At 38.0% G+C, this 24,404-nt stretch overlaps 1 protein-coding gene across 27 annotated transcripts in view; it reads left to right on the top strand.

The window, feature by feature from the left end:
- kcnma1a (potassium large conductance calcium-activated channel, subfamily M, alpha member 1a) overlaps positions 1 to 24,404 on the top strand; it is a 166,008-nt gene that overhangs the window by 23,522 nt on the left and 118,082 nt on the right. For all 27 annotated transcript variants that reach the window (XM_028006208.1, XM_028006207.1, XM_028006209.1 and 24 more), the window contains exon 2: positions 13,848 to 14,015. In XM_028006208.1, coding sequence (XP_027862009.1) covers positions 13,848 to 14,015 — 168 coding nt within the window. The remainder of the gene's footprint in view (positions 1 to 13,847; positions 14,016 to 24,404) is intronic.

Raw genomic sequence — 24,404 nt, 5'->3', positions numbered from 1 at the left:
TGCCATTTTCACATAGACCTTTCTCTTTAGCGCTGCAATTCTCCTCAGCGGGGGGAGGGGAGGAGGGAAGAAAAATAATCAGATTAGTTTTAACTACAATATTAGGGGCTTATTTTTAATTTACGAAACTGAATTGAATTATCTGCCTCTCATTTTGTTTTTTGTGACTTAGCTTCTCATTAAAATTAACCTAATGTTTTCTAAACACAGAAATAAGATACTGCCTCTTGTAAAATGTAAATACGCCAAGTCAAATCATATAGGAAATCATATTGATGTCCACATTTTCACTTTAATGTGAATTAGCCTGAAAACATCCTTTTACAAGTGTGTTTTTATGTTTCCAGGTCTCAAAATTCCTTGTTGCTTCATTCCACTTGATTAGTCCCTCGGGCCTTTTACGACTTTTATTTTGACAAATGAGCCTGGTGCTGAGAGCTAAAAAGCATTTACAACAGTATTGATTAACAGTGGCCATTAGCTAGTGAAGTGGAAGGAGGATTTTCCTTTTTTTTTTTCTTTTACTTTGAACCTTCACAGGCCATCCAGAGCTGGTTAAATAAAAGAACAAAGCCTGAGATTTAAAGATGTGAATTTTCTTACTGCTGCATGCAAGAGGTCAATGTGTTAATGAAAAAGGAGATGCAGAACTTACACCACTTGAACACATTTCATCTTGTTACAGCCACACGCGTTCACATGTTTTATTGGGATTTTGCATGATAGACAAACAAAAAAAGTTGGTCATACTTATGGGAGGAAAATGACAGATTTAAAATATTTAAAAATGTTAATACAAATTTAAAAACAACTTGGAATGCATTTGTATTCAGCCTCCATTTCCTCTGTAACCCCTAGATACAATTCAAAGCAGCCAGCTGCCTGTAGGTATCATCTCATTGGTAAATAAACCTGTTAGCAGTTTAATTTAAGTATAAATTTAGCTGTTACGCGAGTTTAAAAAAAATGGAGGCACTGCAGAAATCCATAGCTATATCTGCATAGATGCGGCCTCTGCGGAAGAGAAATAAAAAGAGAGCATTAGTTGAAAGGGGTCCACAAGCAAACATGTGGAGAAGAGTATGTTTTGGTCAGATAAGACCACAGTTAAACTTTTACACCACCATGCAAATCAATGTGTTGCAGAACATTTTCACTGCACATCAACTGAACCCCTCCTGTTCAGAGCTGATGAGGAGAAAGATGGAGCTAGGTACAGGGCAATCTTCGAGGAAAACCTGTTAGAGGCAAAAGTCCTGAAAATTGAGGGAAGGCCTTAAACCAATTCAGATTCTGTGGCACGACTTAAAACCTGCTATTCAGTGATGCTCCCCATTCAGTCTGACTGAGCTCCAGCTCTTTTGCTAAAATATATGGGGGAACGTTTCAGCCTCCAAATCTTTAAAGTCCCAAGAGACTTCCAACTGTATGTGCAATGTGACTGTGTTCAGTAATAATCCAGGAGAAATGATATGCAGTTTACTGATGTTTATCTTTAAAAACAATTTAAATTTTGTAAAAGGAAAAAAAGAGAAGAATCCCTAGATGTTCAATGTTAGTAGAGAAATTTGTTAATAGATTTGCATCTGTAGTTATATATAAAAAAATGTATTAAATACTACCAAAGTAAATATGACAACCTTAAATATAAGGTTGATCTTATTCATAAGATCCTAGCAGAACGCTCCAAGTCTAAGCTGAGCATAATGTGCAAAAATTCAAGGTGTAAATATTTTTGCGAGACATTTATTTTGTGTGACATTCCCTCGGTCATGCAAATGCAGCCATGACATGTTTCATGTGTCCCACCCACTGACTTGTCCTTGGGTTCGAACATTGCTACAGTGATCAAATGCCCACAGTTTGGACAGCAGAGGAGAGCTGATTCAGTCTTCACATCATCCCATGTGAAAGCTGTTGCCAGTTCTCTGCCTAACTCACCCTGACAGCGCTTATTTAATGTTTGTGCTGAATTTTCAGTGTTATTAGAGCTCGGCGACACAGCCCACATGAAGCCTGCAAGGGTCAAACTGCTGACTCTGGGGAGGTGGTGCTTTTCACCTCTACCTGCACACACCACCCCTTCATCCCTCCCCCCCAACCTCACTGTGCCATCACCGGGAAATGCCTCCCTCGACCTCCAGGCGAAAGGCAATTCCTGCGATGCTGTTTGTCAGCTCCTCAAATCTCAAACCTGTTCTGGCTGCAGCGGCACTAACAGGAACAGGCAGATCACAGCGGAAACCGGAGCCAATGCGCATCTCATACTGAACACAAACAAACAGAACTCAGCTTGGAGACAGCACGGCTCTTCTGAGATGTGTGTGCGGCCTGTTTGTCTTTTTTTTTTTTTTTTTAGATGTTTGATTCTGTAGTGGAAAAAGCTTTGATTCGGTAGAGTTGAGCATCAATGCTGTCTGGGTTGAAGACAATGCCCCAGTCCTCACCAGCAGCCCAGTTTACACTCGACATCACATGGAGACTTAATGCTGCTCAAATACAGTCCATTGTTCCACCACAGGCAGTGACCTTTCTTTTAAATGCACAGATTGGTTTGTTGTGCTGCCATCTTGTGTAATTGCACTGATCTATGGACGCTTTAAAACATGGAGACAAACTTGCTGCGACGTCTCATCGAGACTCCAGCTTCCCTTAATAGATCTTGTTAGCTGAGGTCAAAGTCTTCTCTATCTGAGGTTATGATGAAGAAATGCAACCTTCCCTGTGGACCAAGCTGGAGGGCCATATTGTGAAGTGATAGAACACAGGCCATGATAATCCGGGGGGTGTTTCCTCTTCCTAACTGCAGGGTTAAAGCATGCACATTTTCTATGTAGGAAACTGATTTATTTTCCCCAGTGGGAGGCGTGAGATCTAAATTTAAAATGATTAAATAAGCCTAGAGTTAGAAAACCATTTGCACTTCCATTTGTTAGCCTCTGAGCTGTTTTTGAATCAAGGGCAAGTCTCAAAATCATTAGACACAGATGACTGCCCTTTTTGCTGCCTTTAACTAACACATTTCTTCTGTCCACGCCTTCAGTGTGGAACAAACGTTCTGCACCTAATTGATACATTTTAAGAAACCAGACAAGGTTTTATTTGGTTTCCAATCAGCCAAATTAGGGTTTTTCAATTAACATAATTTAACCCTGAATACTTATTTTTATTTAGACTCATATGTATTTTGCTGCTGTTCTACATCAATTTAGAGGCTTAGAGTTGGTGTAAACAAATTAATTTAGCCCCCAGTGATGACTGACATGGCTGAAAGATTTGGCAGCATTATTGCTTCTGGAGAACATGGAGGTAATGAGAGCTGTCTCTCAAGCAAAGAGACCCTAATCTCCTTGGTCTCTCCTGGCTTCTTTTAATCCTGTGGAGTGGAGTGAAGTGGAAATGAGAAAATGGGTGCAAGCAAGAGAAAATGTAGCAGAACCAAAGAGACAAGCGCATAGGTATAATACAGGAGGAGAGCTGGTATAATTATGAGGTGGAATAATTAAGGATTTGTTCTCATACAACGGTGTCAAGATATCTGAAGAAACTTTTTTTAGTGCAATTAAAATGTAGTTTTTAAAATAGCTACTTTTTTTAGTATAGGGGGAATTTTTGAAGCAACATTCAAATATTAAAGGGAGAAAGAAATTACTAGTGTTTTCTTTGCTTATACATATTTTCTGTGCATGTTTTCCCACATAAAATAACAGTAGTTAATTGTAAGCATTGTCACCATCTCCAACAAGCAGTGATGGTACTAACTGGGTTATGTGTTTGGGATATCCAATATGTGGATACTCAGAGCACACATTTGACAGTTACATTGTTTATTTTCTTAATATCACATGGACTAAGTGCAGATAAGTGTAGATATAGAGGAAATAACTTTTTGAGACAGATCTAGAGGCAAAAATGTCTCATCAAAGCTGTAAAATAAAGAAACCCAACCACGTTTTTCTGGAAAAAGTGGCATTTTACTTGTAGCTGATCTTACAGGAAATGGATAGAGAAAGAAAATGGGGAAGACGTGCAGTAAAGGACCCAGAGTCGTGATTCGAACCCTGACCCCCTGTGTCGAGGTCTAATAGCCTCCGTATTTAGTCAAATAGTCTAATAGAAGGTCAAGTACTCCCAGTTCCTATTGTAGGTGGAGGCAGGTGGATGCTATACCTGGGAGTAGTTTTACTCTGGGTGTCTTCCCCTACAGTGTTACCTACAACCAACCCAAAGCTTTAAATGGGTCAATGAACCAAGGAGAAGATTTTAAACCAGTTGCTAACCTTCACTTTGCAGCCAGGGAAGGGTAGTCATGCAGGTAAAGGCAAAGAAGAATATGTCTCTGTTGGGGTAATCATTCCTGTGAGAGTAATGAAAATGACTAAAGCACTTGCACATGTTCCAGTGCTGGTATATGAAACTGCTTTTAACAGAAGAAAAAAATAGACATGCATTTTCGACACTTGTTTACCAAAATCCTTCTGCATGGGCCATAGTGTTGCATACATGCCCATCTGTTGACTTGTAGTGCTGAAGGACCAGTTCGTCATTAATATATTATGCAAAGACTGTAGGATCATTCAGCCTTGCCCACTTCTGTGCTTTGATTGTTCCATGTTGTGTGGAGCAGCTGATTCATTAAATACCAGGTGGCTCTCCTTTTGAATCCAAACAGAAGAATTAGTAAATGTTTAATATTTTGAGGAATGTGAGGACGTGTTCATGTTATAAGTACATTATGAACCTGAACTTATTCTGCTATGTACTCAATTATTTGGCTTAAATCTTTTATTGTGATTCCGATGTGCCTGTTTTCATGTTTGATTTGAAATCTCTTCTCCACTCCACTGATCCTCCAACTGCCATGCTCCACGATAAGTTCATCTCCCATTTATATTTGGATGTTGCTCTTTATAGAGCACTGTCATTGATCAGTGCAGGTTAGACAGCAGGGAGCCAATTAGGGCGATGGGTTCAATCCTTGTAGTTTTCCGCTTGTGGAAAACACCTCAACGGCCTGTTGTGCACGAGATAATGGGGCCCCGACTTCAGCTGCTCTGCTTGTTATTCGCTGAGTCACTTATTGACAGAGAAACAAGCCGTCTGTCTGTCTGTATTCAGGAGCAAGGCTCATTAAGGGGTTCTGAGAGTAATTGGGGGATCAAGGTTAAGACAGGTGACTGCTTGATAGGGTTGTTTTGTTGCTGTCAGAGGTACTACTCTCAAAATTCACTGACTTCTGGTGTTTAACAGACTCTAGAAAATAGCATTACAAAATTGCTCATTAAATGAAGAGAAACAAGAATACCTGTTTTTTTATTTAATTATTAAGCCACCAGATGTGTTCATTTATACTTGAAAATGAAAAATCTGTTGTTGGCTACATGAAGCAGTCCAAAGATCAGCCAGTCTACAGTCTGACATTGAGATAGTAAGGGTTTTTTATCTATTTGTTAAAATAGTAGACATATTGGTTTATTTTAAGATGTTTTGCTGAACAGTACTTTTTGAGACAAGTATCAAAACCAGGAATCAATTTCATAGACTTAAAACTTTAAAAAACTGTACATGTTCATGCTTTAGATTTTTTCCACTTTGCTCATCTATCATATTGCACTACAATAACCACTCATGCTTAAAATCTTGCATTATTAAAAACCGACCACTATTGCGTCTTACAGTCCCACCGTTGAAGCTTGTAATAACAGAGTTATGAATTCTGACACAGGCTGTATGGCTCAGACATCCAGACAAGCTTGAACACACTCTGTATTAATGCCATGAGTGGGGATGTCTTGATTTAGATTTTTTTGCCCGTGACAAGATTAGAGTCTGTTGGTAACAGGAACCTGCCGATAACAAGTCCAAGTCTCTTACTCAACTAAAGTAATTGCCATGTATGTGCTGTAAAGTAACACACTGCAACTGCATCGGTTTTTCATTAGGTATTTTGCGTCAGTGAGTCTGAGGCTGCAGTTTTTATTTCAGTCATTGGATATGTGAGAACACCACTGCTTGCCCGCTTCTGTTCTGCATGACAAATAATTTGCACCACCAGATTGTTAGATCATCACAATAATGTCCACAGCCTCTAGTACAGCTTTACAACCACTTCAGATGAGAGGAACTTTTTTTTTAAAGGTGGCGTTTTTATCTGCAATTGTTTCTGATTAAATCACAAACAGCAAGTACCAGAAGTACAGCTTCAGTCTGGGACATTTATTCCTGATTATTTAAAAACTGCTTAATCAGGACCCTGTGCTGATAAATGAACTAGAGTTTCTATTTTACCAAACTGGAAATTAGTAAATGCCATAAATGCACATACTGTATATATCAACATGTCTGTTCCTCTGAAATAAAGTCCATTTTGTTTGCTATCATCAGATAAACAGGAAGAGTATCACATGGACATAATTTTGAAAAACCCGCAACAGCATTTTAGTGTTTAGTACACTTAGCTCTTATGATGTGCAGCCTGCTTCGAGGCTTGTGAGGGGTCAAATTTAAAGACATCTGCGAGATCTGACTGCAAAATCATTTTGGACTTTGATTTGGCACGTTTAACTGAGTTTGTCGTAATTGTCCTACTTTTACATTTATTTGCTCGCACATCAGAGTACAGTAAAGTGGAAATTAGCCTCAGGTGGCATAATTAAAGGTTAATGTTTTTAATTTTGGTATTTTTTTCCTTTCTTCCCTCTGACAGACTTAAAAATGTGTACAGTATGCACCTCTGGAAAAGTGATGTTGGAGGTAATACTAATAATAATTATAACAGGGAGTCTGCAAACAATGTGTTACTTTAATTTGTGTTTTCGGTACAATAACTGCCCCTCCTAAAGTCTCCTCATGTCAGCAATCACCTTGAAGCAGATTTGCCTGGTGTATTAAATGGGCCAACTTGAAGCGTACTCCATTTGCACCTAATTTGCATAGAAAACACGGACACGAGCTTGGTGTATCACCATAGTAACAAGCCATGTCCAGGTTGACGTGAGGAAAATGAATTAAATGGGTTGGCAGTTGAAAACAACCGATTATTAGATGTGCACGTATGATGGACATGTAGTGCTATCCACTGTAATAACATCACATTTGCTGCAATTTTCCGTTCCTCTTTAGATAACTAAAAAAATTTCAACATTTGTGCAGAAACATAAAGATAGAACCCTAACTAACATATTTAGACAGTTTCACTTTAAGGAAAACTATCTAACCCATCCTCATACTGAAAAACAGTAGTGGGAGTAGAGTTATAGCTCAGACTTAAATCTCACCAAGAATGTGTTTATGATGTAGTCTATAACATAAAATACCTTTAAACTACAATGAGTTTTGTGAAAGTAACTGAATTTTCATGCAAGGCAGTGGAAGAAAATCTATGATGTTTGTTTTGTGATGCATTCAGCTAATGAGGCATGAACTTGTTTATTACATAAAATATTTAACAGATTTTTGACCATTCTTTAACTTTTTACTTTTGAAAAAAGCATTTTTTAGATTTATATGAAATGATCTGACTATCATTATGATCTGATGTTTCAGTCACCCACAATTCACTCCATAATCGATTTTTACCCATGCCCTCTGAAGTTTATAATGCTATATGAATGGACAAAGTTTAGTCCAGCGCTATGAATCAGCAGGCCTGTACATTCAAGATATTTCTTTCTTTTAGTTTCCCTGCGAATGTAAGAAAGTAACACTAATGCAGATGCATTGCTCTTCCCTTTTTTTCTTTTTTTGGTTGAACTAAGAGACATGAAAGAATGTGGGTCTTGGACAGCAAGCGCTGCCAGGCTTACATTAGGGTTTTGTGTATCACTGTCTTATTGTTTCTCTCTGCCAGTTGAAGGGATGTCACAGTTGGAACAAAAAGGGGAATTGGAGTTCAGCAATTTGGTGGAGAGCTCTTCTCCTGTTATGCAGATGGGTGAGCTTTCCGGAAGGGGATGCAAAGAGACGTAAACTAGTGGCGTTTTTTCCCTGTTTTTCTGTATTGTAAATCCCACATTATAGTTTGGTGTCTACAAAGCTTCACAACGAGTGTAGTATGAAGGGAATGATGGCATTCTGCAGATTGGTGAACGTTTTGTATCTTCCGAAGATTTAGTCATTGACTTACCATAAAAAAAGTTATATTTTATGCCTTAGCTGTTTCTGTGAATTTAAAAAAAAAAAAAATTTATTACTATTTTTTTTTCTCTACTAAGCCACAAGTGATGAAGTAGAAAATATAGCCATTGGAAGAGAGATATTTATAAGTAAATAATTATTCTGCATGCATCTGACACAATAGTTTGGAGACACAATCTGATGGCCAGTCAATCCCGACTGGCAGTTTTTTTTTGTTGACACAATGAATAAACATCACAACCTTGAAAATCCGCATATATCGCACACTTGCAGCACTGCTATAAATTTTACATAAGTGCTACTCAGATTCTGTTGCAATGACAGAATAATAACATTACCCGTCTTATGATATGCCGTGCTGACACTCCACACTGCCGTATGATGCACCCACACAGCCATTCAGCGAAGCCTTACACATTCTGGCACACAGTAACCTGCGTGAATTCTCGGGACAAAGCAGATTCCATCATTTCACATGTAAATGCACGGCAAAATTCAGGGATGTAACATATACACACAGTGACAAAGAAAACTAACAATATTTTACAGAAAACTAAAGATCTAAAACATTTTTTGAAGTGTTCTCTAGCCCATTGTGTTTTTTGGCATAGATTTGTTTCTGTTGACTCTGCTTTCTTGGATATTTTACAATATATTTTACTTTTGTATTCTCTACCCAAGTGATCGCAGTTTCCACTTTATTACATATGAAGATTTACTGGCTTTCCTCTCATTCCCTGTGCATGAATTTTGTTTGGATATGGATTCACGTTGTCGCTGTTCTGATCAGATGGATTACGGTCTGTGTAATCCTTAAATCAGACACATGGTAGTCTGGGCAAACACTGGGCTTGAAGATCTACACTACAGAACTTTACTGTTCAGGTGAACAGTAAAGTTCACCTGAACATTCCTATGGTCTGAAGTGAAAATAATTACTTTTTTTTTTTTGCTTAATTTTGACCCTTTTGCTTTATTGTCTGCAGTAATGCCCTAGAAAAGGTGATCTGGTAGTGATTTTCTCATACCATTTTGCCTTATCATTCTATATGGATCAACAAGCTTGACCTTTTTATGGATTAAGCAGATGTTTATGAAATATTGTAAATAAATATTTAAATACACTCCTGCTCTCCTGTTTGTTTTGACCCTGTGGAGGCCTGTAACCCAGGGACACAGGGTAACTGCGGCAAGTTATGAGTCTCAATACTTTCATGTCTCATAGGCTGAGGCTATAAATAACCCACCACACTGGAGTAGAGTTTTCCCGAGCGATGCGAGTTGAAGCCAGAGGAACAGCTGCCTAGAAGCCAACTTCTGTTAGATAAGCGGGGTCAGATGGGCATGACCTCCTGTCTCTTTTCCCTCTTCTTTTAGTCTTACACATCACCATTATCTTTTTGTCTCCCATCTGATCTCTTCAATTGCCCATTTTTTTACTTTCAGTGGCTGTCCTACCTCTCTCTTGGTGTCATTTTTGCTACAATTGTCTGCCTCATGATGTCTTTTAATTTCATGCTTATCAACATTACATCTACTATCTTCGCATTATTGGTATATGATGACTTCTCCGCCTTGTCTTCTTGTCTTTGTCCTGTAGATTTTGCTCTGTCAGTTAATTTGTGACTTCCTTCTTGTGTCAAGGATTTTTTTTTTCTGTCACTGTCTTGCAGATTATTAGCCGACCTCCCTTGACTATTCTCATAATTGGAACAGTCCTAATATTAACAATGCTCATCTGTATTGTTACATAAAAAGATCCCCTGATGTAGGCAGATGAACTAGATAAAGAAGATTTAAAACTGGAAATTCAAAACGTGTGCTTAAGACTGAGTTGTTCAGGGGTGAAAGCAAAAAACAAAAAACAACCTAATGAGGTCATTTGGATGTTGTCTATGTGATATTTGTTCATATTATGTGAATAAATAAGCAGACACTAATAACTTGCATAATAATCCAAGAAAAATAAGGCATTTTAATATTTTTTGTGCATCAAATGTGCAAGTAAGAAGCGATACTGTAATCAATCAAGTAGGAATCACTTTGCATCATCTAGGTCTCAAAGGTAGCACTTCACTGACACTTTAGTGCCGCTTAGTCTCGTATGATTTGGTTACAACAGTGCTTACTACTTGTGGTAAAAACTCATTGAGTGGTTACGTATCGCAGTAAACACTCTGAGGAGCTCTTAAAAGAAAATGAACTAAGTCTGTCACTAAAAGTTTGCATCACCCGATCTCCTGCCGAGCATGTCTGGAGTAGTTTTTCACGCAGCAGCGGGGTGCGGTGAAGTTGTTTGCTTTGGTGGGAAGTCGGACGTGCACAGCCTGCTACCTGCAGCTCCTGTCATAGCTCACTGCGAAAACTGGTTCCCTGTTCTGTTACCAATGTAAAAATTACCCAAAAGTGGTAATAGGAAATAGGATTTGTTTACTTTTTGCCTCTCAGCTTGAACTTATGCCTGTAAAATATATATTTTTTGATTGGTTATGAAAACCTTAAGGAGAAACAGAGTGCTATAAAAGAGATGACATCAAAAGTGACTGAGTTTTAGTATCAAAAATGTACATTCATTTTGTTAATGCAGAATGAGCAGTGAAAACTGTTATTAAAAAACAATATTAAAGAAAAAAATGGGCAAAGCCTGCCATTTTCTTGCAAAATATCCTCTGATTGCGGCTGCTCCCTGTCTTCCCCAACAGTTTGACATCACAGGGGTTTATTTATAGCTAGCAGATGGATTCTCCCATAACAGTATGCTTCAGTGCTTCTTCCCCCTAGCCTAGCCTACTGTGGATGACTCAAATGAACTGGAAGAAATACGTTGTTTACATTATCTCCTCTGATCTGCAAAGCCATCAATTTGTGACTGCATCCATTATTCATATAATCGCATCCAATATGCACACACGTGCCAGAAAGAGCTAGACCTGGAATTCACAAACTAGATGTGATTTCTGTTCCTTAGTGGTGTGTGCTGTGTGCACATGAGGATGGGATCTTCTGTATACGGAGTAAATGACGTGGTGTATGACACACCCGCATAACTATTCTGTGAAACTTCACACATCCCAGCACAAAATGATCTGCATGCATGCGGAGTAACTGCAGCAAAAGACAGCAGAGATGCATACAGGAGCATAGCTACAGCTATCCAAATCAACCTGGCTCTATTTAGAAAGGTATTATACCCCCTGTTAAATGCTAATTAAATGTAAAAGGTAAATTTCCAGAGCTGTAGAATCAAGAATTTGCTTAAACAGAAGCTGTTTGACAACTTCAAGGAAGCTAAAATATCTTGGAAAGTAACACATCATGTCCACATTTAATGAAATTTAATAGTATAAGAAGCAACATCATCAGTCTGTTAATAAAGCAAATTTTAAGTATTTAGGACTCCACCAAACCTCAGTCAATGTTTATAATTCTATAGTAAGAAAGCAATTTGACAAAAAATGGCAGCCATGGATTTTTCCAAAATGGAAATGACCATAAAGTCTCATCTCGTATTGGCATAGAAACATTCTGATGATTACAAGGAGTACGTTACATTTACTTAACTAAATTATTTTACTCAAGTAAAGTAAAAGTACTTTTGGGAGTAATTTTACTGTACCATGCTTTTATATTTTACGTTAGAAAAATAAAAAAACAAATTTTACTCTTGCTTGACAGTTCTAGAAATTCTCCCCACTATGAGAAACAATTAAATGAGGATTAAACATGTTTTAACCAAAAACCAGACACAAATACCCACAGTTTATGCTAAACTGATACTTTGTGTCCACAAGCTTCATTGTTTTATTGTCTACCTGCTGAGCCTGTTGTACCATTTGGAGGTCAAATTAATAACTATTGACAGTAGAGGTTGTGACTTTAAGTATTTTACCCTGTTCCACCTGCTGAAAGTATTGGTTTCAGAAGTCTTTGGAATTTGGAAAAGTGTTTTGTGTCTGAATTTGTTAATTAGTAATTATAATATTTACTTAATATAATATATAGATATACGCCTTTAAAATACTTTGTGCATAAATGTATATTTTAGTCTATTTCATTATATGATTTTCAAAATTGCATAATTTTTAAAAGATTAAATCAAATGTTATTTGTTACAAAGTACTTAAATAGACTTGTTACCATTTTTTTTTTACTTCACTGACTTATTTAGAGGCTACTTTTTACTTTCAACTATACATGTGCTGAAGCAGTTGTACTTTTACATAAGTACAAATTTTGGGGGACTCTGTCCACCTCTGCTCATGCCATCTTTTTCTGATATAAAAAATTATTTGATAAACAGACTCGTACATAAAAAAAAAAACCCAACAAAATAAATCTGCGACAATAAAAATGTATCCATGGCAAAGCGTAATTGAGATTTTGTATTTTGGTTCCCAAGCTAATTACATGCTGAAAGTTAAGATTTAGACTAAAATATTTCTTGAGCTTTGAGATATTTTTAGGCTTTATTTAAAACCCTGCAGAAACCCGGATAAAGCTCAAGTAAATGAATTATCTACTGGAGCACAGAAAGGCCCTATGGCATGAACAGATAATGATCTGATGACTAAGTCAGGCTTTTTTAGGCCCAGTTTATTAGCATTGTTATGGGGTCGGAATGAAATTAGGAAAATGGCAGCTGTGTCCATGCCATGTCATTATGAAATGTAATTCAATTTGACCCAGCAAGCTTCTTGATATGGACAGAACACTCTTGGGTTCATGGGTAACAGCTCTGTTCTTATACCCTGCAGACGTAGTAAGTTTTCACTGTGCTTTTCTTGAATATTGAATGTTCGCAGAGATTAGATCAACTTGGTGGTTCTTTGGCCTCTGCCGCTTTTAGAAAAGTCAGTCTAAGCACAATTTATTTCAGTTTATATCATCTTTTTTTTTTAGATGCAGCCAAAGGAAGGCCATACTAAAAAAGCTGTCATCATTTGACATCCAACATTTGAAGACATTTTGCTGCGTTGACAGAGCAAACATTCTGCTTTGATGGCTACTTGTCCACTGTTACTGTGAAGAGTGGCATTTTAAGACTTGCTTTAAGTGCATGTGAAGCCTAAGTGAGTAATGGTTTGCTTACTGTGTCTCCTTTGATTGGGTCAACTTTTAATCCTGACATCACACGTTTAAAGGTTATGTGGTTCCATTGGTTCTCTTCGGAGGCAATCACTGAGGCCCAGCCGCAGCTTTAATGAGAGAGTTCCATACTATGCACGAAAAACCTCCTGGTATATTTGAATCTATGTTAAATGGGAGGACTTCAATGCTTCAGGGGCTTCAGAACACAAAGAAATCTACTCATTAGATTTTTTTTGCCAGGAGCAGAGGGAAACTAAATGCCAGCTAGTGTCAAGTCAGGAGTGAGTGAATGGCTGGAGAGGAACAGCTGCACGCAGTGTTTCTGCCAAGCATAGCATGTCAACGAACTGCAATGCAACTCTGTTCAGTCATTCGGATGCAAGACAGAGTGCTGAAATGCCTGCGTGACATTAGGGACAGTTAATATAAAGAACCATCTGTGCAGCTCGGCTAGAGCACAACACATTCTGTCATTATGTGAAATCATACATGGACATACATATTTGGTATATAGCAGATGGGAGTCGGCATGGCATGATCCCTATCCTTGCAACAAACATAAATGAACTTTCTTCCATTTTATTTACTCATATGATTGTTTTTTTTTTTTTTTTTTTTCCCAGGAGGCTCAAAAGGTGAATAACCCTGCCAACAATCCGACAGCAGACAAGACAACAAAAGGTCCTGATGAGAAGGAGGAGGCAGCAGCCAGCGAGGTGGGATGGATGACTTCAGTCAAAGACTGGGCTGGTGTCATGATCTCCGCTCAGACACTCACAGGCAGGGTTCTGGTAGGTTTCTCTTCTTCAGACATGAATGAAAACAACGGACCTAAATCAACAATTCAGATCAAGTAAAATGTTTTAGCCTCAAATTATTTGGCTATTCTCTATGCAAACTTCTATGCAAACTTTTTCTTTGGTCGGAATAAGTTTGTCTTGTCCATTTTCCACATTGGACAAGTCTCTGCTGCTTAATCTCTGCTGTTTTGATGGTGTAGTTCTGCAAGCTGTAGCCCAACTTTTTTCTCCCTCTCTTGGGTCAGTCTGTCGGCGTGTATTGTACGTGTGTTCCAGTACAAATACTCGTGAACATTATTTGGCCGAAAATAGGCCATCATGATCTGGTGTTGGTTTAGTTTAGAGTGCAACACCAAGACTTTTCTATTGATTCCCGGAGTAGCTAACCTCCCTACTCATCCATCCATTTTCTAACACCCTAATCCCTAGTGGGGTCGGCAGGGGTGCTGGTGCCTATTTCCAGCTAACGTTCGGGGCGAGAGGCGGGATACACCCTGGACAGGTTGCCAGTCTGTCACAGGGCAACACAGAGACAGACAGGACAAACAACCATGCACACACACACACACACTCACACCTAGGGAGAATTTAGAGAGACTGGAGTACCCAGAGAGAACCCACACATGCACAGGGAGAACATGCAAACTCCGTGCAGAAAGACCCCGGGTTGGTAGCACTGTTGCTGCAAGGCACAGTTGCCTTGCAGCAACAGTGCAACAGTGCTACAGTGCTACCAACTGCGCCACTGTGCAGCCCATCCCTACTCATCTGACCAATATATTTGTTTTTTACCTTTATTCTGCAACTTCATCTACATCTTTCTGTCTGCAGTATTGTCGTGTGAAATTGTGTGCCACTTTGGGGAGATGAGATTTTTCGGTTTATATCAATTTTGACCAAACTAAAACAATACAAATTGTATCAATTATATCAACCGCTACTACTATACTCTCAGTCGATGGGTTTTGGTATTCTCTGCTAGTGTAGCTGACTTTATGTTTAAGGACATTTGTTTTTTCTTTTTCTGCTGTTTTCTAGCTCTCTTTCAGTCACACTTGGTCTGTTTTGTACAGACATCCACTGTGCATTTGTGGACTGAATGAAACATCCGTGGGAGTTGGAAATAGAGAGAGAGAGATGAATCCAACATAAAATACGAATGCTGTCATTGTTAACGTTTGCTGGAATGTGACAGCTTCCTCATGCCTGATGAGGATAGTTCAGAGTTGAGGAAGGCTCCGTCCTTTTATAGTGGGGAGGATGAAAAATCCTGAAGGGAGCTGTCAATTTACTAAATGAGCTTCTCTTTCATCACTTTCCCACTCACACAGCTCTCCTGGCATGGAACGCATCTCTCTTCTTCCTTTCATCTTCTGCTCTAACAGAGTGCTCCCAATTTGCCCTGTATGTATATTTCTGTTAGCTGGAAGTGTGAGGGAGAGAATTGAAGCAAGGAAATCAGGGGCAGAGAGAAACACCAACAAAAACATAGAAGCAAATTAAAAGTAAACCAGTATGTTTGTTCCAGCCAAGGAGAAATAAGGCACTGGCTGCTTTGAATGGGGTTTCTAGGCTTAGAGAGATATCCCTGTGTATCACCTACTGTGATATGCGCTACTTCTGGTGAAGCTGATAATTCAGCCCAGCAGGCTGTGTTTACTTACATGCTCTCTGTAACGATATGCAGCACAACACTGCAAAATTGCTCCATGCAGGTGAGTGACTGGTTCATCATGTGGGTGGAACGTGTGCAACTGTGAGTTCTTGTTTGAAAGTATTTTTCCATACATGCTGTAGGAGCATGAAAACTTCGGTATATGTGTGCATGTGTGGATGTGTTCACATGTGGGTGGTGAGGTGATTTTTTTTTCTTTTTGAAGAATTTGCTCTTCCATCAGTGTTTCACTGCAGATCAGAATTTGAAAGGAGTATCCGTGTATGCAGAACCTGGTTGGTAACCATAGGAACTGCTGTGTGGCGGTGCTCAGTCATCTGACATTAAGGACTTTGTCTGCCTGGGGAAAGCAAGCTAGGACAAAAAAAAACAAAACAAACAAAAAATAAGTTTCTTCATTCCATCCTGGTGGCAAAAGAAACAAAACCTGATAAAGATTGATTGTTTGTGTTAGTCAGAGCCCTCCATTCCTGATCATTTGTTTCCCTTGATGACTTTGCTGTTAGTGAAAGATCAAGTACACCCTCGAACTTATTGAATTGTCTGGCAAATATTCACTTGGTATGGAGTTATGTAGTTCTCTGCAACCCTTTCTTCTAGAGTTGCACATGCATAACATTTTTCCTGTAGCATCAGTAAGTAATTCATTCAGCAAACATATTTTACAGTATAAAATTTTTTGAAATTAATAGGTTTCACTGTTGTATGAGGTTGACTCTTTCTCACTAGCCAAACGGCAGACAATTTGATGCCGGACACATTCAAACCACAGGAATATCTACTTGCTAACTTCTTTAAGTGAATAATGTATTATTGTGGACATGCAAGCAGCGCAGACTGGAAAATTCACCACTGTACTTATTAGAAAACACAGAGCTTATTTATTTGATAGTTTTCTGACAAACTCATAATTCCACTCCCTGTGCATCCTGCAAAATTTTGCAGAAAGGTTTATTTGGTGACAGTTGGGTTTTTCCAACAGGAAAATGGTTTGAAACACACCAAAAAAGTTGTTATGGAATGAATGAAGTAGACTGATTAAACTTTTAGTATGGTCTAGCCAAACAAGCTGTCTTTTATGTTGTCATATATCTTGTGATGAACTCTCTTACATATGTTATTTTTATGTTTCAAAACAATCACATCTGCAGTGCATATAAAATATGCAGTCGTATTTTTCACTTGTCAAAGCTGGAACAGTACCGGAATTTATATTTCAATCATTGCCATACGGCTCCTTGTTAGTTTGTAGGTGAAATGCTGTTTTCAATGACTGAGGTCTGAGTAGAATAACAGTCTGCTGATATTCAAAACATGTTTATCGACTTTCAATAGAAAAACAATATCTTTGCTTAACCCTAACAACAGAAGGGAGTCTAGTTGTCTAGGCGTGGGAGTAACAGTTGCTAGCTCATTCTTAATTCTCATTCTTGAGCGATAATACTCGTTTTATGCCTACCATGCAGTACAACACAACTTCTAGATACCTAGATGGACAGATACATAGACTTTAAATTTGTCCTGCAATATTAGTGTACATCTACACGCTATATTCTTAACACATTGAGTAAACAACATTCTGAAAGACAATACATTTACACACCTTAAAGCTTCATTTCATCTTTTCTTCTTCTGCTGCTGCTACTATAATTACTCCTTGTAGGACTTCAGCTTTTGCTATTTAGTTTGCTATCACCTCTGCAGTGGTGCAATAACCACTGCAGAGGTCTATCTGATATCTAGGGATTTCAAACAGATATTCCTAGACCATTTGATATTCAGCTTCCAACATGCACACACATTCAAATACCATTAATAGATTGGAACCTCTTTTTGTACTAAGTGTCTTGCCCAGGGGCACATCAACCTAAGGCAGGAGGAGGCTGGAATTGAACCCACAACTTTTGGATTGCAAGCCTGTTCTACCTGCCACAATTGCCTTTCACGTCACTCAAACCAGCGTTTTCTTTGCAAGCTTATTGCTCAGCTGTTCATTTATCATCTCAGGCTCTAAACACTTGATAACTGTTGTCAGGTTTTTGACTTTTGCCTCACTGTTGCCATGAAGCTCCCTTTCACCTGCTACATATCCTAAGAGCACGTCAACTACTGACCGGATCACACAGTCCAACCAGAGGTACATGTCATTCGTTGTTTCATGTAGGAAGCTGAAGGTGGCAGAAGCAACAAAAACACCAGCTTCTTCGGCCGAATCTTTCCTTTTTCCATTTGCCTCTCTTCATCTTCATTATCCTTTGTGATTTCTACAATGTCACAAATTTTCATGTGCTTCCATTCAAATTGAAAAGGCTTAACGACGTTACTCGTTGCAGTTTTGGCTGAACGGAGCTGGAACCTAGCATGCGTCATGTACCCAGAATGCATTGCAACGTAAACGACATGGCAACGTCCGTGTGACATTTCCTTTCAATTTCTAAAAACCAATACAGTGTTTTTACTGTATTGTTTTTACATAAAAAATAAATATTTCTCAAATAAAGTTTATTGCTACAACTAATCGTGAATCGTCGCTGGTAGAGATAAACTACCTGCGACTGAGGAAGTATCTCAGCTGTCTGCACAGTGGCATTGCATTTGGAAGAAGAGTGAAAGAAAAGCCCATCCTCTGTAGGTGGGAGGGCCTCGAAATGGATAACTCATCGGTTCTTTGACAGCCACATCATCCCAGTTGCTCTATCAAAAAACCTCATTAAGCTCTGAAGGGCGCGGTATATGAAGAAGGAAGCGACTACTTGGACAGGATTTGTGTGCCACATTATCCCAGCATCTCACAAAGTCGATTTCTATGTTTTGCATCTGGTATTGTAACAATGCATGTAATCCTATAATGTCCAAGAAAAATAGCAAGGATTATAAAACCTGAATGCAGATATTCTCCCTATCTCTATGGACAGTGGATTTACATGCCATGGTGGGTCCAGAAATAGGTCAGGCCTGCCATCTTTCTTAATGGGATCTTGGGTGGCAACCAGGGACCATCTGTTCACACGGCTCGCTCTCTAATCCCTGTGGTCATCCCTCTGCCTATTCCCATCCACCCTCACACTTCTTGGCCTTCTGCATTTTGACCCCTATCATCTGGAAACACTATAAATGCAACACATCTGTCTGTCTTTACACAAAAAAGTGAAAGCATTCTAATCACTGTTATATAAAGCGACAAAAATCCAGCTCAAACAGTCATGTTGGAGAGTAAAACCTCTGACAGGGCACATCATTTTTCTTTGCCACTTTTTCCTCTCTCTGTGTGCTTTTGCCAGCATTTTTGTCCTCGTCTGTTATCAGCTTGTGTATGCAAACTTGCTCAGTGTATGCATATCTGTGTGCTTTGGCAGTAAGGAGAGATTATGTACCATTTTGAAATGGTGTTTTTTTGTTGTTTTTTGTTTAGTTTGTTTTTTTACTTTATTTCCGTGTTTCCTCAAACATCCCGTTGTGGTGAAAATAAATGTTTTCTCACATCCCCATGATTGCCTTCCTCCCTGCCCAGAAAACAGCTGTCATTCACACTTTTCAGCCTGACATTGTTTATGTCATTGTAATGTGTGTGTCTACCTATGTGAGGAAAATGTCACACCATATTTTCTTTAGAATTGAAACCAGATATTTACATACACTGTGAAAAAGTAACACGCTTTTTTGTACTCTGATAAATCAGGCCTAATATTTTGTACTTTGGTTCTCTTAGATTTACCAAAATATGTTCTGCATCATAAATACCAGAATGATCTTTTAGAGATGTTTTTATTATTTAAAATTGAAAAACTAAGATTACCATTCCCTTTAATAAGTTTGGAAAATACAGATAATTATGTTGTGGTTTGTGATAAGTTTATTCATACATTTAAGTTTAAATATTAAACTCAAATGTGTGAATTTTAAAATACACCTCAAACACTGCTTCCTTGTGTGACATCATGGAAAAATCTATATACATCAGGGAGAAAATGGTGGACGTTAATGTGTCTAGATCATCCTTGGGTACAATTTCCATTCCCTCTTACTACAAGCGGGATTGGTCCATTTCACAAAATAAGTGGTATCACAAGAACATGAAAATTGGCTTAATATAAAATGGTTGTAATTCACCAAATCCACAATTCTTTGTATTTTATGTCATGTCTTTTGTGTTTAAATCCAGGCTTTAAATTAACCATCTACTCCATTCCCTTCCTATTTCTTCATTAGAAACTGTTGCCCCTCAGGCCCTCCACATCTTGAGCTTCTCTCACCTTTTTCCTTGTTGTTTTTGCTGTACAGTGTCTTCACTGGTTATTTGCCAAAATGTATCAGTTCCGTCAAAAAAAATCCACTCAGCATTGATGTGATTTGTCTTTACGAGGATGAATTGCTGTTTATGCTTGGCAAACCTCAGCAGACGTGCCCTGCAGCAGGCAGAGGGAGATGGAAGGAGTAGAAGGAAAGAAATGGGTGTGGTGCAGGCTTGGCAAGCTCTTAGGATAACAAACTGACTCAAAGGAGCTAGCACACCGTTTGTTGTTTTCAAAGATGAAACAAAAGCATATTGACAACAGAAATCAATATTAGGATTTTTAATTTTGTGTTTGGCCTGATTACAGTTTAAATTGATTGACTGTCACATGCTAAATGTACCAAGTTACGTTGTTTATCAAAAAACTTTACTTGATAACCATTGCAATAAGGCTGGGTCATGAACTTTTTCTGTTAAACCTCAAAAATATTGGTATATATGATACCACTGGATATTTAACTGGGTAGGGTTTTTATTTTTATTATGTATTGAACCTTACTTTTCAAGACATAATAAAAAAGTTAGTCCTTATAAGGTTTATTGGTGGGAAGCAATTAACTGACAATGTAGTGAGCTGAGAGTGCTAAAAATAAGGACAAAATGGCGCAGGAAAAAAAAAGAACTAATGGTGATGAAAATAATTGAAATAGTAAAGCAAAACAAGATAAGTGTATTCTTATAGTGCAATTCATAATTCATTCAACAACTTTGCAGACAGAAAAGGCCAACGAAACACCTGATGCATTAAAAATATTAATACAACCATTTGAATATCAAAATAACACGTATAAAACAGATAAATTAGTCACTTGATTATAGAACAATTGTAATACTCTGACAGTATAAAAACGCTACTTAGCTGATTGTTGTTCTTAACATTCAGTTAACAGGTAAGGAGCAACAATGCCATTTTTCCCTTGGATGTCTCGATCTGAAGATTTTGCAGCATTGGAAATTACAGCCACTGCAATCACATCAGGAAAGGCAGCAGAACAAACAAATAATAAAACAAAACAGGAAGTACATACACATAAACAAACATAACGTGTTTAAACTTTTGTGTACCAGCTTTTACTGAAAATATTTAAGGTAGCACCACAGTTGTAAGATCAGGGTCATTTTAATATCAAATTACTTTTTGCACTGTAATGTTTTTTTTCATTACAGTGCAAAAAACATCAAACTTGGCCAAATGTTTGGTTCATTTCCATATGGTTCTTCTGTGATAAATATATAGTTACTTGATGGATTCTGCTCTTTGAGTTGGTGAACACACCAAACCATATAATAAAAATAGCATCTGGTCTTCCAGTATATTATGTTGTCACTTTGAGGTATATTTATTAATCTTTCAGTGAAATCTGGGGACTTTTTATCTCTCCGTCAAAGCAGTTCTATTTTTGTTTTTCCTTTGGAATAATTTTAGAATGTTTGTAATACAAGATTAGATTGTAAAAGGTCAACACCTGATTCCTTCTGCCTCTTACATGTTACTGCCCCCAGTCAGTATCAATTTAATAACTTCACAATATGTGAAGTTCAAATTATTATGCTTTTAAAGACATTTAGGACAAATAACATGTTTTACTAGTGTATAAAATCCAGTATTTGTGAAATAATTTCTTTTCCCACAAGTTAGACTTTTGAGGTTTGTCCGTAGTATTTCTGGGCAGCCGCCACGTAAGTAAGATAAGCTGAAAGGTGAAAGTTTTTAATAGGAACTGGAGGCGGCAATGAGAGGAAAAGCAGGGTGTCACAGTAGGAACAAACGGGGAGTTCTGGTATCGTGTTGTCTACTTTCATCTGCTAGAAATTCACACACAGCTTTCTCACCACAGGCTAGCATAGTGCTGCACATCCGAGCATGCCTATACGGTGTACTGACACAGCACACCTCATTATCAGAAAACCTTCTGTCAAGCTTACATTTCTTAACTGCAGAATAAATCACAGAAGACAGGCTTAATACTGCGTAGTGCACAACTCCCTATGTTACATTTTATCTTTCAGCTTTTTAGTGCTTTTAAATTGCAGAGCACAGGGGAGAGTTTTACATCTCCGAAATGGCTGGTCTCAATTTGTCCTCATGAATGACTTTCTCTGCATCCCTCCTTTACGCCTGTCATATCTCTGAGGCGTTCCATGGGATGACTCATTGTTGCTTTTTTCCTGCATTCCCCTATCTATTAACCCATGCACTTGCCACCTGTGCCTCTGTTGCTAAAAACGCAGTGGCCTACGACCATCTTCCTTAACTGCAGGGACCCCTGCCCTCTGCCTATTCCACCCACCTTCAAACTGTTTCACAGAGTAAAAGGTTGAGAGAGTTGACATAAAAGTGATGTTTTGCTCTGGTGGCTCCGTAGCCTTTTCCTTATTAGATCAAATTGCCCTGTGACTTGTTAAGCAAAGTGTCTCAGACTCTGTGGCGACAGTCTGCATTCATTTGTTTCTTTCAGCCTGGGCACGTTCATTCTAAAAATATTCACAAATCAGATTAAATAAAATGAAATTACTTGTGTTATTTTTTGGAAACATCTCTGCTGCTGGTAGCCCTGAAATTTACTTAAAATCATATTAGCTTATTATTTGGCAAGTCCACTATTACTCTTAAAAAAAAGAAAAAAATGTCCAAGCTTTTAGAAAATCTAAGTATTATCAACCAACTGACAGTAGTTGATGGATTTTAAGCTAAGACTATTTTTACAGACAGAGTGGCTCAAAGCTTCAAATTTGCCATTTGAAGCTTTCTGTCACCTTTCCTTGACTGATCTGTCATGGCTACCTTGTAAGGTCTTTGGAGGGAGTACTGAATGACTCAGTACCACTGATATGACTCACAACTAATGGATCAGGACCTCATATGAATCCTCCCACACCTAACACCATTCTGATTGCCAGACACATTTCTTAAATCTCATTGAAAAACACTAGTTAAAACAATTTATTTGGTTACTATGCTAAAGTTAAAAGTGCCTTTTTTATATGTAAGTTGAGCATACACATTTTAGAATATATTTTTTAATTTCTTTAAAAGAAACAAGTGCCCTTAGGGTACATTTACATGAGACCGCCAATGCACCTAGAACCTGCTGTTGTCATGCCAGGCCTCTATGTGGTACTGTAATTTAAACATGTCATCGAAATGCACATGTGCTTTTTACCCTCAGCTCCCACTTCACTAAGGAAACAGTAACATGTCTCAATGAACCGAGTGTAATACATGTAAAACCATGCAATACATCTATGCTAACTACACAACACAAGGCTATCTCTCATTTGTTTTGTTGCTACCTACCCTTGAATGTGTAGAACAAACTTTTCAGTCTGTTCAAACCTTTCAGTCTGTTCATGTGCGCCGTCACACCTGCGGAGTTCTTCACACCTCCACCGGAGGTATTCTCGAAAAGAGTCATTCTGAGACCTGGCTTCAAAAAGTGCCTGTGTCGGAGACTTCGGTCACTAGAACTGTGTAAACGCTAGCCTGGATGGCATCAAAAATGTCAGTTTAACTGAAAACTGGCTCTGTGTAAACAGGGCCTTATAGGTCAATAATAATGGTTGTGCAGCTGACTGCTTTGCTGGACAGACAGGCTTTTCTCCATGTTGTTTTTTCTGCAAATTTGAAGTAATTAATGGACAGCAATTAGGGGTTTGCAAATTTTTACTATTCTTTATAGAAGTGAATAAAAAGATGAATAAAATTACACATTAATTGGACTCTGGGGATTTATTAAACCAACCTGCAAAAACCAAGACAGGCACAAGAAAAACAAAAAGAAAACACAAATCATCTAGCACGTCCTGTAGTTGCATTATTTTTTTGTTATAATAAATAATAAATAATTTGTGGGATAAATAATAATGCATAATAAATATATATATTTTTTTATTTTCTATTTTGTTTATATATTGTTTAACATAGTTGTTTGAGAAAATGTAATGGAATTTATTGGAAAAAAAATAGGACACTGCAGTATAATATGTAGAATCATATTAGTTAGTGTATAGCTATTGTTGATCATCACAGCAAATTCAAATGGTCAAAAGTAATGTACATATTACCATATGTAGAGAATAACTTCTTATAAGAAAAGAAAAAGAAAAATTGGACATGGTCTTTATCCTTAATGTATAATAGTGTGGTGCTTGATTGTGTGCTGATTTGTAAATACGGCTGCGTGAATGACTTGTAGTATCTGGTATAACTAGTAATTGCAACAGAAATTTGGTCTAATTACCATATGTATAAAGTAAAACATGTATGTTTCTTTTTGGTATGTCTTAAATCCATGTCATTTTTTCTACACAGATGGTTTTGTTGTGATATCGGTTCATGCACTGCAACTGACTGGTTTCTTATACATGTCGTTTTTCCCACAATATCACACAAATGGCAAAATATTTTGGG

The sequence above is a fragment of the Xiphophorus couchianus genome, chromosome 22, assembly GCF_001444195.1.
Source record: "Xiphophorus couchianus chromosome 22, X_couchianus-1.0, whole genome shotgun sequence".
NCBI lineage: Eukaryota > Metazoa > Chordata > Actinopteri > Cyprinodontiformes > Poeciliidae > Xiphophorus > Xiphophorus couchianus.
This window is presented reverse-complemented; position numbering and strand designations above follow the sequence as displayed.